Genomic DNA, 13458 nt, shown 5'->3' with positions numbered 1-13458 from the left:
CAACTCAGCCTGGTCCGCGCGGCCCAGCACCGCTCCCCTAACCCTGCCTTCCACCGAGCCACTGACATGTGGACCCCGCATGTCAGCTTTATCCCTCCCCACTCGACGCCGCCTTGTCTCTCGCCTCGCCCTGCCTCGCGCCGCGCCTACCCCGCTACGCAACAGCAACGCCCGCACCATGCGCGCTAGCCGCTAAAGGAGCGTAACCGCCCGTGCCCAAACCCTAGTGCCGCATCGCCGCGATGCCGCCACGCGTCCCGGCCCAGACGCTGAAATCCGCCGGCCACAGCCATACCCAAACCCTAGCGCTACCCTATAAATCCCCCTCGGCCGCCGCTCGAAACCCTCGCTCCCTTGTAGTTTTCCCCTTCCGCCGCCGCCACACCAATAGAAGGAGAGGGAGGACGAGGAGCCGCCACCAGAGGACGCCACGCCACCGGAGCTTCACCAGGCCTGCGCCCGATCAACTCCATCGATGAAGCTGCACATCCTGTATGGCCACGACCCGCCTGCCTCGCCTCTCCGCCGTCCCAAGCCGTCGTCACTCGAGCCGCCGGTAGGTCACCGCCCTATCCCGTCAACCTAGTGCTGCCGGCGCCGTCGATGAGACCTCTGTAGAAGAGCCCTAGGACCCTACCCCCCTTGGTTGCCACACCTACAGGAGCCCGTCGCGCTGCCTCTACACCCCGCAGCCACCGCCGCCTCACCTTGGCGCCATGTCGTGCCGCGGCCTTGGGATGCCAGGAACCCGCGCGCGTGCGCGCACGCCCAAACCGACGGCCAAGGACGAGCCTTTTTACCTAGCCGCCCATTCACCAAGCCGCCGCCGTCGCGCCATGGCCACGCCACGGCCATAGTGACCGCACACGTCCCTGCGACGCTGCGTCGTGGCGCACGCGGGCACCACTACGGCATTTCGTCGAGCGCCTCATGTGCGTCCACACGCGCACACCCTCCACTGCACACGCACGCACGCATAGTTGCCACACCGGATCGGAGCATAGCCGCACCAGATCCGCCTTGAGGCCGACACCCGAGCCCTAACTGCAAGATGGAAGAGAAGACACCGACGCGTGGACCTAGCTTGTCGGTGGGAGAAGAAGGAGAAGACCCGGAGCTAACGGGCTAAGGAGCTGGCCCGCCAAGCCGCAAGTAGAGCGAGCCTGCTAACACCTTGAGCCGACCCGTGAAGCCAAGCCGAGCCTTGTTGGGCCGACTGAGCCGGCCCAACACCTTTGAGCTTCAGAATCGAGCCGTGTCTCTCTCTTTCCCTTTCTACTCGACCTAACCTGAGGGCCCTACCTGTCAGCCTCGGGGTGAGGCTGACCAGGGTCCCACTGACCTTTGACCCGTTGACCCGGTGAACGGTCAGCATTGACTGGGCAACGCTGACGTCAGCAGGGCCCACTGCTGACGTCAGCAGGACCGACCACAGTGACACCATGCTGATGTTAGCATGCCACGTGGTACGCTCCGGTGCTGCCACGTGACCTTGCTGAGTGATTTTTCTTTTTCCTGTAATCATTTATTAGTTTCAGAAATAGTTTTTTCTTAAAAATTGATAATAAATCAATCCGACCTATGAAAAATATGAAACCAGTTTCGTAAGTTTTCTAAAAATATGATCTACCCGTTAGAGTAAGTTTTGCTGTGATTTGAACCTTATTTGAATACTTATTGTGCACTTTTGCACTTTGATTCTTGCCCTTACATGTATTTACGAATAGGACCCGTCTACAAGGAGCTGACCGATGGCCAGGACTACCCGGAGGTCCTTCAACTTGAATACCAATTAGGCATTTCTTGCTAGACATGCTATTGCTTCCGAATATATTATGTTGAGATGAGCCGGTGTAGCCTATTTTATTTACCTGAATTTCTTGCTATCCTATAAAATTGATAAATATGAGATGCCCTGCTATGCGTTGCATGTGTTTGTGTGGGATTGGATGGATAGTCTTTGCGTGAGTGGAGATACACTTCTGAGGAGTTGGTGTATAGGGCTTTTTAGCTGGGAGCGAGCGAACTTAACTCGATCTCGGGCTTACGGTGTGTATTTTGGCACACCCTACGGAATACCTGTGGCGGGTACAACTTTGTGGTTACTTGGTTGAGGAGTTGGGGGCACCTGTAATGGGTGCAATTGTGTACCACGGCGGTGGAAACGCATGTGACGAAGATGCTCGCTTCGGTAATTGAGGACCGGATGAGAGTAACTATGATTTGTGGGACTATGTTAAGCGTGCACACCACTTACCCATTATGCGGGTGGGCCCGGTCCGGGACTAGTATGTGCGGTACCAAGCCGGTAGGAGGATCGAGTATCGGTGCAGGGGGAGGAGGTACTGACCTGACGTTCCCCGAGGCGCTCCCCGAGACGCAATGGAGGCTTCACAATCCTGGGGTGACCTCTCGTGGGAGGATGCGCCCAAGACCCGGGAAGGTCGGATGGTACGGTGGCTCCTAGTCCTGTTTCAGTAGACTGATGTCTCGTCGTCCAGTTGGCTGATCCCCGGCTGGCTTCAATTTGAGTGGGTCCAGGTGTACAACCCAGTGAAAACTATACGTATAGCCGCGTCCTCGGTCATGGATAACCCTACTCTTATGTTGCTCTTATTAGAGTAGTGTCGCTCATGTTTCTACCTCCCTCTAGTGGTGACTTTCTGCCTGGACAGCTGAGGTGCGAGGAGTGAAAGTTCTCGCACCGACTTGGTGGGTTTGGAAGGTGTGTATTGGACCGAAAGTTCGGAATGCCGAAATGGCCCGAGTTCAAAGGTTGGATGATGATATATCTTGATGTTGCTCTTGCATAGGAAACATCAGTTTTTCTCCTTGAATTTTGTTACACCTTTAGTATAGTCCACCTTAAAGCTTGCATACGGATGCTGACGTGGACCTATCCCATTCCTTGGGGATAGCCTAATATGATGCAGGATCTGATCCGGAATTCGACCCCAACGACGACGGATGGTACGACTGAAGCCCGTGCTATGCTCGAGTTTGCCTGTGGTGGAAATTCCAGAAGATGAAGGATGAGCCAGAAGCCTATATACCGTTTCCCGCTTTCTGTTTGCTAGATTCAGCCTAAGAGGCTTGTAATAGGATCGTACTACATTCCAGCTCGAATATGTAATAACTAAATTCATATTTGACCTTATACGAAGTATGACTATGATATTATGCCTGAAATGAGTTCTGTATGTAGTAGCGTTTGATCCAGGGACTATCGCAATGATACAGAAAGTCGGATTCTTGACATGGAAATCCGGTTCATTTCAATATCCATCTCTTTGGTGCGTATATTTATCTCCATTACGGTTCACTTGGTACATTGATAGCTACATGGATGCTTTGGCAACCATTTTCTTTTGGTCGGCTGATATAATACTTTGTTCTACCTGGGACTTCCTTTGCTTCCACAGCTCTCTTGCTAGGGCTCCAATATGATGAATAGCATCACATCGTGGCTTCAAGGACCCGCAAACTTAGTATGCCTTTATCCTTTTCCTGGTTTCCGGCCAGCGGCCATCTTTTACTAGTTTCTTTATAGTACTGATGAAACGGTTTTATATCGCCCTTGAATTTAGATGTCATGTGCAATCCTCTTCAAATCGTCATCAGCATTCAGTGCTTGAGGCAACTGCTACTTGTACAGATTTATCAAGGCCTTGCACTCAATTTCTTGGCTTCTCAACCATTGATCAACATGGTCGTATGAATGAGGAAACAAGTAACGAAATGATGATAAGCATGAAAGAGTTTAGGCCTGTTTGGTATCCTGCCTAAGGTGCCACAGTTTGCCTAACTTTTCTTCCTAAGGTTAGTTCTTCAATTTGGACGACTAAGGTTAGGCAAGTTGTGGCGTCTTAGGCAGGATACCAAACAGGCCCTTTATCTTGATGGGCACGCACCTCTGACCTCCACCCCTGTTGCCGTGTGGCCCTCGAGCTGCCGCCTCCGTCTTGTCATCAGCAGCAACCGCAAAATTATCTACCTCTATATTTATTTTCAACAGGTATACACAAAATTGATTTTACCAACTTGTAAAAGGTACCATTATATATTCTGCTTAAGCGTTCAAGATCATCCTGGAAAGAGAAGTACCATTTCAATTTCTATGGGCGCAACGCCGCTTCTCTAGCGTGTTCCATCATCCGATCGTTCACGTGTGTCGAAATCTAGAGCAAATTGCTTTGACATCTTCCTCCGAGGAATAGCGCTGACTGTTGATGAGGGCCTCCCATCCCATGTGTTGTCAGAGCGACATCCCCAACTGACCATTCCCAAGGCAATCAAGATTTGTCTTGTTCAATCCGTGATGCAAGCAAGCTCGGCGACAAATGTGCAAACCCAACATCGCAAGATGCAGTCCATGCGAATGCTACGCTAGTATAAGAAAGTGAAGCCGCCAAATTGATGCAGGGAAAAAAGAAAAAGGAAATCGTGCCTTGAAGCCTCCTCATCTTCGTTCATCATCTTCTTCCTACTGGTGGGGCAGATTGAGCGCGAGGAACCAAAACCCCGAAAAAGAAAGTCGCGCGCAGACATAGCAAGACCAAGACTGCAGGAGAAGAGGAGACAACATACAAGAAAGAGAGACAAGCAACGCAACCTTAGAGAGCGGGGAAGGAAAAAACTGACGAGGGAGGTCCCGATCCTGCACCTCCCTATTCCCTCCTCGCCGGCGGCGCCCAGATCGCGACCCCACTCGCACCGATCGCCTCCCTCCTTCCCGCGAGGGAGGCCCCGCAGCCCCGCTCCCCAACATAAGGTCCTTCGGTTGTCGCCGTTTTCGGCATCGCCTCAAGCCGTCTCCTTTAGCACTGAGGAAGAGGTTCTCGTGCGGGGCTTCGGGCTCCGGCGCCCATGGTGGACATCGACGAGTGCTCGTCGGTGCCCGAGCCCGCGCCGGCACACCCGGACCCCGCGTCGATCTCTCCGGATGACTGGCGGCGCTTCGAGAGCGCCACGCTCTCTGTGGTGCACAAGATCCAGCCCACCGTCTCCTCCGAGAACCTCCGTGCCGCCGTAATCGACTACGTCCAGCGCCTTTTCAGATTCCACGCCGGATATCAGGTACTCAGCTTACCTCCCCTGCTACGAGCCTACGATTGTTGTTCACTATTAGTGTTCTACAGCTTAAAGGCTCGGGCTTTATGCATCAATAACATGGGTGAAACACGTAGTTTTTTTTATCAGTGCCTGTTGCGCTACGAACCATTACATTCTTCAGATTATGCCGATGGCTTTTGGGTGCTAAGCATGAATCATTAGTGTATCAGTGGATTTTTCACATTTTGGATAAACGTGTTGGGTGTATTCCTGCTGCAGAGTTTTTAGTTACCATGCTCGTGATTCCATTTAGATGTACTGTAATAGCTAGCATGTGAGTTTCCTAGCCCTAACTATTGCAGCGAACGGTATAGATACAAGTTCTTGTTTTTGAAATCCTTGTCGTTTTGCCACTTGGTCCTTAGGGTGTCAACTGTTTATCGGAATGAACAGAAATGCACAATCATATTCATGTACTTTGTCGGTTGCGTATTTGAGTCTCCTCATGATTTGGCGGGGAGGACCTTTTAATGGGAGCGTGAATTTGCGGTTGACATGTGTCAGTGTACCATATTAAATACGCTTAAATTGTTGATCGTGGATTGGAGGGCTGGGTATATCGTTTGTCTTAGTGTCTTTTTTATGATGTGTCCCTTCACACATTGCTCATGTTACCTTAGAAGGAACAACTGTTTTTTTTTTGTTATGCCCCAATCAAGCCAGAACATCTTGTATTCAACTAGAAATGATCTGTTAGGATGTAACTGTAGGATTGAACCATAGAATTTAAGATCATACCTACCTGATTCTATTTAAAATACACATGTATTTCATTAATCATGCATTTGTTAAATTGTGCATTAGAAGCATGTAAAATGTAGTACAAATGAATGATCTTTTGTTGCCTATAAATTAGTTGAATATGTGAATGACTAAAAGGTGAAACTTTGCGAGTAAAATGACATTTGTACATAATTACTCATAATTGTTTGCTAGGAATTAGGATTGGTTGAATTGGGCAAGGATCATATGTAAATCACCATGGTGGTTCTACCAAACTTCTGCTACAATTATAGAAATGTGATGATTGGATCAAATCAAGGTCTACCTAGTAGTCACTCGGTAAATAAATCTAGGATTATGTAATGTAAGACATTAAGACTTGAATCAAGTCTTTGACTTGGCTGTGGTTACTGAGATTATTTTGGATTGTTGTTCATATAAGTGTGTTCATGAGATCTGGCAAACATGTCATAACTTGAGATAAATTGGCTACAAGGCTTATAGGGACAAGTTTAATTATTTAATGAAATAAGAAAGCCATTAAGGTGCGTGCCAATGCATTGCTTGTTTGCTTCTATTGGATGGCATTTCACATGTACTCCCTCCGTCCCAAAATAAGTGTAGTTTGAGGATTCAAAATTTGTCCCAAAATAAGTGTAGTTCTCGCTTTCCAATGCAACTCTATCTCTATCTCTCTCCTCCTCTACCCCTCCTCGTTTCATGTGCACTCTCTACTTTTTTATCCCTCCTTAATTCTCGTGCCCAACTCCTAAAACTACACTTATTTTGGGACGGAGGGAGTACAAATTTAGCTAGTATTGGCACTTTTGTACTGCGCCTGAGCAGTGGCGGAACACAAGGCAAAATCAAGGGAGGGCCAAATACTAGTCTGCTATCTGTTGAGGCAATAGTTAAGCTATAAAGTTCTAGTGTTGGTGGCCAAATGCTAGTCTCATCTTCAGAAATTTTCTAAGGCAAGCAGGGGCCGGAGCCCAGTTTGGCCTCCATTAGGGTCCGCCTCTGCGCCTGAGTGTGATATCGCTATTTTACCAAGGTTTCTGTTGCTCTCGTACTGTCTTAAATATCAGTGCCACCTAAGAGGCAGTGTACTGCATACTTAACCTTTTATTCTTGTACATAGGTCTTTCCATTTGGATCTGTTCCATTGAAAACATATCTACCTGACGGAGATATTGACTTGACTGCATTCGGCCCTGCGATTTCTGATGAGACTCTTGCAAATGAAGTATGTGCTATTCTAAAATCAGAAGGGCGGAGGAAAGATTCTGAATTTGAGGTCAAAGATGTCCTGTATATCCATGCCACCGAGGTATTTCAATTTACCTTATTGCTCTTTGTTTTGAATATATATACGGAATTTGAGGTCAAACATCAACATACCATCTTTGAGATTTTTCACTTCAATGGAGGTGTTTGTTTCATATATACACCACTTGTCTAATTAACATAACATAATTCCTGCACTCGATATGGCAGCACTCATTTTTACATCATGTAAAAAAAGTGGGAATTTCTTGTTTCTGTGTATTTGAATGCAACTCCCTGCATCTTGCCTATAATATCAATGGAACATATGAATGTACCGATATTACTATAGGTAAGTATTTTGTTTCACATGTTGTTATTCAATGATAGATATTCCCAATGGCAGGTCAAGCTGGTGAAATGCTTGGTGCAAAACATTGTTGTAGATATCTCAGTTAATCAGATTGGTGGGCTCTGTACACTTTGTTTTCTTGAGAAGGTAATATTTCAAATGTTGCTTGGTCCATTCTGCTGTCTTTCCTTAAACCTCAGATCTGGTACTCTTTCAAACATAAAAGCATCTTATCTCATCTTGCCACTTGACGTTGGACTTATGAGGATTACTGCCTCTTTTAGAGTTACTTATGCCTGACTTCATTGTTAAGCTCATTGATAACTATTTCATTTGTAGGTTGATCAAAATTTTGGAAAACACCACCTCTTCAAAAGAAGCATAATGCTGATCAAAGACTGGTGTTATTATGAAAGCCGCATTCTTGGGGCTCCCCATGGTTTAATTTCTACCTATGCCTTAGAGACATTAGTGCTATACATTTTCCATATCTTCCACAAGTCTCTGGATGGTCCATTAGCTGTAAGTTTTGGCATAAATTTTGCTGTTGCATGTATAAGTTTTTTCATCACCTTATCAAAGTTCTTCAGGATACATAACTTCCCAGAAGTGAGATGACTGTAGGCCCTTCTGCAGGTCCTCTATAGGTTCCTTGACTACTATAGCAAATTTGATTGGGATAATAAAGGAATCAGCTTGTTTGGCCCTATTTCGTTATCTTCACTACCAGATCTAATTAGTAAGTGAATGAACTCTTAATTGTGCGGTATGTTATGGTCATTTGTGACTGAAATTATTGGTCATTGACATGGCTTTTGTTGAACAGCCGACCCACCAGATACTCATGACGACGGTTTTCTTCCACGGGATGAGTTTCTCAGAGAATGTGCGGAGGCATTTACTGTCTCCCCTAAAAATTCTGAGAAAGATGCACAAGTATTCTCTCGAAAATATCTAAATATTGTTGATCCACTGAAGCAGAATAACAATCTTGGACGCAGCGTCAGCAAAGGTTTGTTTCCTGCCTCTAGATCTGAACTATGGTAGCAGGACCTAATCGGGTATTTGATCCCCTAAAGGAATTCTGGCTTAATTGTACTATTCCATGCACAGGAAACTTTTACCGAATACGCAGTGCATTTGATTTTGGTGCTCGTAAGCTTGGGAAGATTCTTCAAGTTCCTGTATGTTCTACTGTTATTGAAGTAAATCAGTTTTTCAGGAACACATTAAAGAGAAATTGTACTGGGTTAAGACCTGATATTTCAGTGAGCTCTTCTGATGATGGTCTAATTACTGATCATGCTACCAATGATTCCTTGTCACTGGGCTTGAATGTAGAAAAAGTCAACAAGCGCAGTTCACCTTTATATAGCAATTCCTATGGTGATCTGTCTTCGCAGTTTAGTAACATTGATATTTCAGATTCTAACAATCATGGCTTAGTAGAGCAAAAACAATGTAACTCTATGGCTGGGCACAAGGAGATAAAGTCTGTTTCTAGTGGGTTGCTAGATAGTGATGCCACAGATCATACAACTACTGATTCAGGAAGTGTGAGGAATGGTGGTGACCTTTATGAAGCTTCACCAACAGCTAGGGAAACCTGTACCTTGGCATCTGGGAGATGTTGTGCGCCACATCAATTTTACCAATCAGAAGGTGGTAAGAAGGATGATGTTAGAGATGACACAGACTTGCCACACAATGGGATGCCAACAAAGCATTTTACAGACAGATCTCACCACTCTTTTGAAGATACTAAATATCACAATGAGTTTTTAGGACGCTTTTCACCATCCCTTTCCCTTGAGCATAATGCTTACTCTTCTGCTGGTTTAGTTGGTGGTCTGGCCACATTGAATTCAATGTTTACACCTGAAAATTCACAACTTCGTTGTACCACCACAGAAGTTTCAGATCTCACTGGTGATTTCAATACAAATTTCCATAATCTCATGTATGCACAAGCATTCCAGCAAGATATTCCAGTAAATCAGTTTTACTATCCAATGATTGCTCCATCACCCCCACAATATCAGAACATGCGCCCTTCAAATGGTTGTGGGAGAAAAAAACCATATGGATATGCTGGTATGAATGGGGCGATCCCTAGTCCTCCTTATCCACATAGCTATCTTGTATGGAGGCCATTTTATCAAACAGATGATCATATGGCTATGAGGGGCCGTGGAACAGGCACCTACTTTCCTGACCCGGTATGTTCCCTTTGACATTTTTTTTATGCTTGTAAAACTTAAAACAACACTTTTGAATAAGCTCTATCTGTCACTTCCTCATTTGTAATATGTTCTTGTTCCGCATTGTGTACATGTGAATACACATGCTAATGTTCTTGTAATTTATTTGTTATGTTTTTGAAGTTACTATTCTTTTTATGAATAACCTAGAAGATGTTCCCATTATAGTTATGTGTTTACTGCAGATAGCATTATTTCTGCTAGGTTAGGTATCAATTTTGTATTTTATGACAATTTATCTTGTATCTGCTAATTTTGTATGCGTTGTTGGATGTTGTAGAATCTGCGCAAGGATAGGCCACCTGTTGGACGTGGGGAGAGGGGAAGGAATCATTTTGTTTCGAATAATTAGAAGTTTCATCACCATGTCAGAACAGATATGCCTGTAGATATGGTACGTGTTCAGGAATTGTGACATGAGCTACCACTGCAGATATATATTCCTGGTGCAAATGATCATGGAATACCATCTCCAATGAGTATGCAATACCAGCTCCATCTTCCCAGCCTATGCAAGGGATCCATTGAAGGTACCAGCTCATTCCCCATCTTCCCAGGTTTGAAGGGATAATTTTCATGGCAATGGTTTCATGCCCCCGCAAGACAATAAACATGAAAATGGGACCTTGCGGGCATTGCATTTGGAAGTTACCCACAAAGACCAAGCTAGCAGATCAGATTCTGCCTCCAACAATCTTTGCTGCAGCAGCGCAGCAATGTGCCACTGCAGTTGGGAGCTAGAGTAGCACATTGAAGAGTGCTGTACCTCAGTAAAACATGCTCAAAAGTTTAGGGCCCAGGTTGTAATTTACACCAAATATTAATGCCCAGCAGTGAACATCACAAAACCATCTAAATATCTTTGCAGAAACACCATCAAACAAAGAGCTAAAACTTCTTATTGTTGTAACATGGAAATGGGCACTAAAAACTAACAAAGAGCTAAAACTTCTCATTGTTGTATCATGGAAATGGGCACTAAATTACATGTCCAATAATTGTTGTTGGTATTAGCAACTAAAATAATTGATAATAATTACCTCACTTGTTTCGAATATGTTACGTGTTTTTTGCAGCAGGCATGGGGCTCATAGGCCTAGAAACTTGGGGGCTTGGGGCCTCCTGAGAACTGGCCATGCGCACCCCCCCCCCCCCAAAAAAAAAAACCCCCCAACTTGCATAATTGGGCTAGGTACTATTCAATTGATATTTGAAAATAATGCTTGGCAATATAAATCACCATTTACCACATTATTATTTCCATGTAAAATCTACAAAGAATTAGCATCCTTGGATTTGGATGAGGCTCTTCAGATGTGTTTGGGCAAAATTTACTAGCTTTCCAGTAAGGTTACTAATGTATGTACATTTAGACCATGTTCGGGGATATTAATGTGCATTTCTCAAACCCATGGGACATGGATTTACCTTCATACAATTATTCTTGTTATAAAAACCTTCTTTTGATTTACTCTAAACACTTGTTTTTGTTAGCATGTGTTTGTGCACTGTGGGTATTAGGACTGTGCGCCTGGGTATAGCGGCCCCCAAGCCGTGCTTATCCCTTGATTGATCCTGTTTCGGAAAGTCATCCAGGGGCTCATTGCCTGTATCTACTTGTACACATGTATCTCCTATAATCAATCTACTATTCCCAGCAATCTTCATTGTCTACAGTTTTTAAGGTAGAAAGCATGGTAGTTCAGCTTGAAAATGCACTCCTTTTACCTCATACCGCATTCACCTTGTAGCTTTTTCACTCAGTTTTGAGAGTTTACAATGGCTGACCGCCTGACCCCATATTGTACAATTTACAGGAATGCTCAGCTATACTGCCTCAAGGACGGTGGTGACTTTCCACCACTATCTAGTTGATGATGTTAGTTGTAAGAACTCCAAGGCAACACAGGCTAAGAAAAAAATACTGAGGAATGGTGTCCACTCATTGCTGCAATGGCAACACCATGTTGTGTATCCTGTCATTTCCTCCTCGAGTCCTCGTGCTCCAGTTGCCCATCAGGTCGCTGCAATGCAGCCTGTGCTTCTGTAACTGAAATTTCGCACCAATAGTTTGCTAGAAAGATGAGAAAGAACAAGAAAAAGAAGACAGAATGAAAGAAGTGATGTTTAGATTTGATAAGATGTTGATACTTTTTTTGGGGGGAAAGACCCCTTGTTTCTCGTTTCCAGACTGTATATGGCTGTCCTTCAGGGGTCGTGAGGGAACAGGTAAGTTGAGGAAGAGATAGAGATAATTAGTCGTGTTGTTTGGAGATCGCGATCATTTGGGAGCTGGGGCTCTCCATGTCCAAGTGTAATGAGATAGTGTTTTAGCCCTGGTTTGCGTTTAGAGGGAGGTCTTGTCGAAAGACCTCGTTGTTTGAAGTAATTTTAGCACCTTAAAAAAATGGGTACAGAATGCCTGTTAGATTAACAGTCTTGATAGAAGCATTTAATCTTTGCCAAAAGGAAATGCCTTTTGTTATGTGTTACCATGTCAGTAATCTGTGAAATTTGTAATAGTTTTTCGTTGACGAAGATCTTGAAGCTCCATATTCTCAGCCTTCGAGGTGAAAGAAAACTTGTAATATTTTGTCCCAGAAAAGTCATTATCAACCATAGTAAAATAATCTAGTATGTGAGCATATGCATCTGCAGATAGGAAAATATAGGATTGTCTTAATTTCCCATGCCAGGATTCTGGCTTGTAAATTTGAACCTACAAAATGTTGCAAACCTGTACTAGAGAAGGTGCTATTGAATATTGATTGTGCCATATGTATGCTGTGTATGCCTTCAATGTGAAGCAAGGTTCGTACTTCACTAAACTGCAAAACTACATGTCCAATTTGAACCGGTATAAACTTGCTGATGAATTATTCTGAATTGTTTCAACTATAAATCATACTCCAGACTTGGTCCTCCAACGTGAGCAAAGAATGTATATCAGGGAACTAGGGAAGGTGTCCCTTAGCTAGTTAGCAGGTAGCAGCGTGCATATAGAAAACGGGAATGCAGTCTACAATAGTTTAAGGCAATATTTTCATTTTGTGTCGCTTTCAGGATGGGCTTCTCGGTAGACTAACTAAACATGCATGTAAAAGTGCAAATTTTGACGAATCTGAATCCTATCTTAATCTGAAAGTATATATTTTAACCTATGAAAATGCCAAGCTACAGATTCTTAGTGATGGCAAATGAAAAAAGTTGCATGTATCATAGTGGGTTGTTGGAAAATTTTCAGAAATCCTGTTGGATACTACTACAGATATTGCTCATCATGTGTGTTGCTGACCGTATATTTGATTTTTGCAATACAAGGAGGATATTATATCTTTTTCTTGAGAAACTAATAATAATAATATATCTATTGTGGGTTAGATCATAAGCAACACATCTATGTGACTTTTCCGCGCAGATGTCATGGGATGGACAGAATACTGTGTATCCAATTTCACCCCTACTGACAGCCAATAATTCAGTTTATTTAATCCCATATGAGACGTCACACTATAGAAAAAAATAGCAATTATTTGTATAAAATATTGTACCTATACATTGAGGTCACGCTAACCCTCTGTAATTCAGTTCAACTATGCTCAGGCAGCAAATGAGGAGCTCTCTAAAGTAGGAGTTAGGAAAACTGAGCTCTCTTTACATTGGAGGGGTACATATCCTTTTGTAGGACCCTCTAAGGCAGTTGCTACAGTAACCGCCCTGCTACAGTGCTGTTTTACAGCTAGA

General features: G+C 44.3%; 1 protein-coding gene across 2 annotated transcripts; it reads left to right on the top strand.

Annotated features, from left to right (window-relative positions):
* Window positions 1–4116: 4116 nt before the first annotated feature.
* On the top strand, window positions 4117–12248 carry LOC112902652. Of its 2 annotated transcripts, XM_025971799.1 has the most exons (10): window positions 4117–5076; window positions 6977–7165; window positions 7508–7600; window positions 7793–7975; window positions 8078–8192; window positions 8280–8465; window positions 8567–9672; window positions 9995–10081; window positions 10148–10244; window positions 11532–12248. In XM_025971799.1, the coding sequence occupies exons 1-8, from the start codon at window positions 4867–4869 to the stop codon at window positions 10064–10066; spliced, it is 2154 nt and encodes a 717-aa protein (XP_025827584.1). In that variant the 5' UTR covers window positions 4117–4866; the 3' UTR covers window positions 10067–10081; window positions 10148–10244; window positions 11532–12248. The 2 variants fall into 2 exon arrangements, with proteins under 2 accessions (XP_025827584.1, XP_025827583.1); XM_025971798.1 differs by having other exon boundaries at window positions 4119–5076; window positions 9995–10244.
* Window positions 12249–13458: the final 1210 nt, after the last annotated feature.

This window comes from Panicum hallii, chromosome 8, assembly GCF_002211085.1.
Source record: "Panicum hallii strain FIL2 chromosome 8, PHallii_v3.1, whole genome shotgun sequence".
NCBI lineage: Eukaryota > Viridiplantae > Streptophyta > Magnoliopsida > Poales > Poaceae > Panicum > Panicum hallii.
This window is presented reverse-complemented; position numbering and strand designations above follow the sequence as displayed.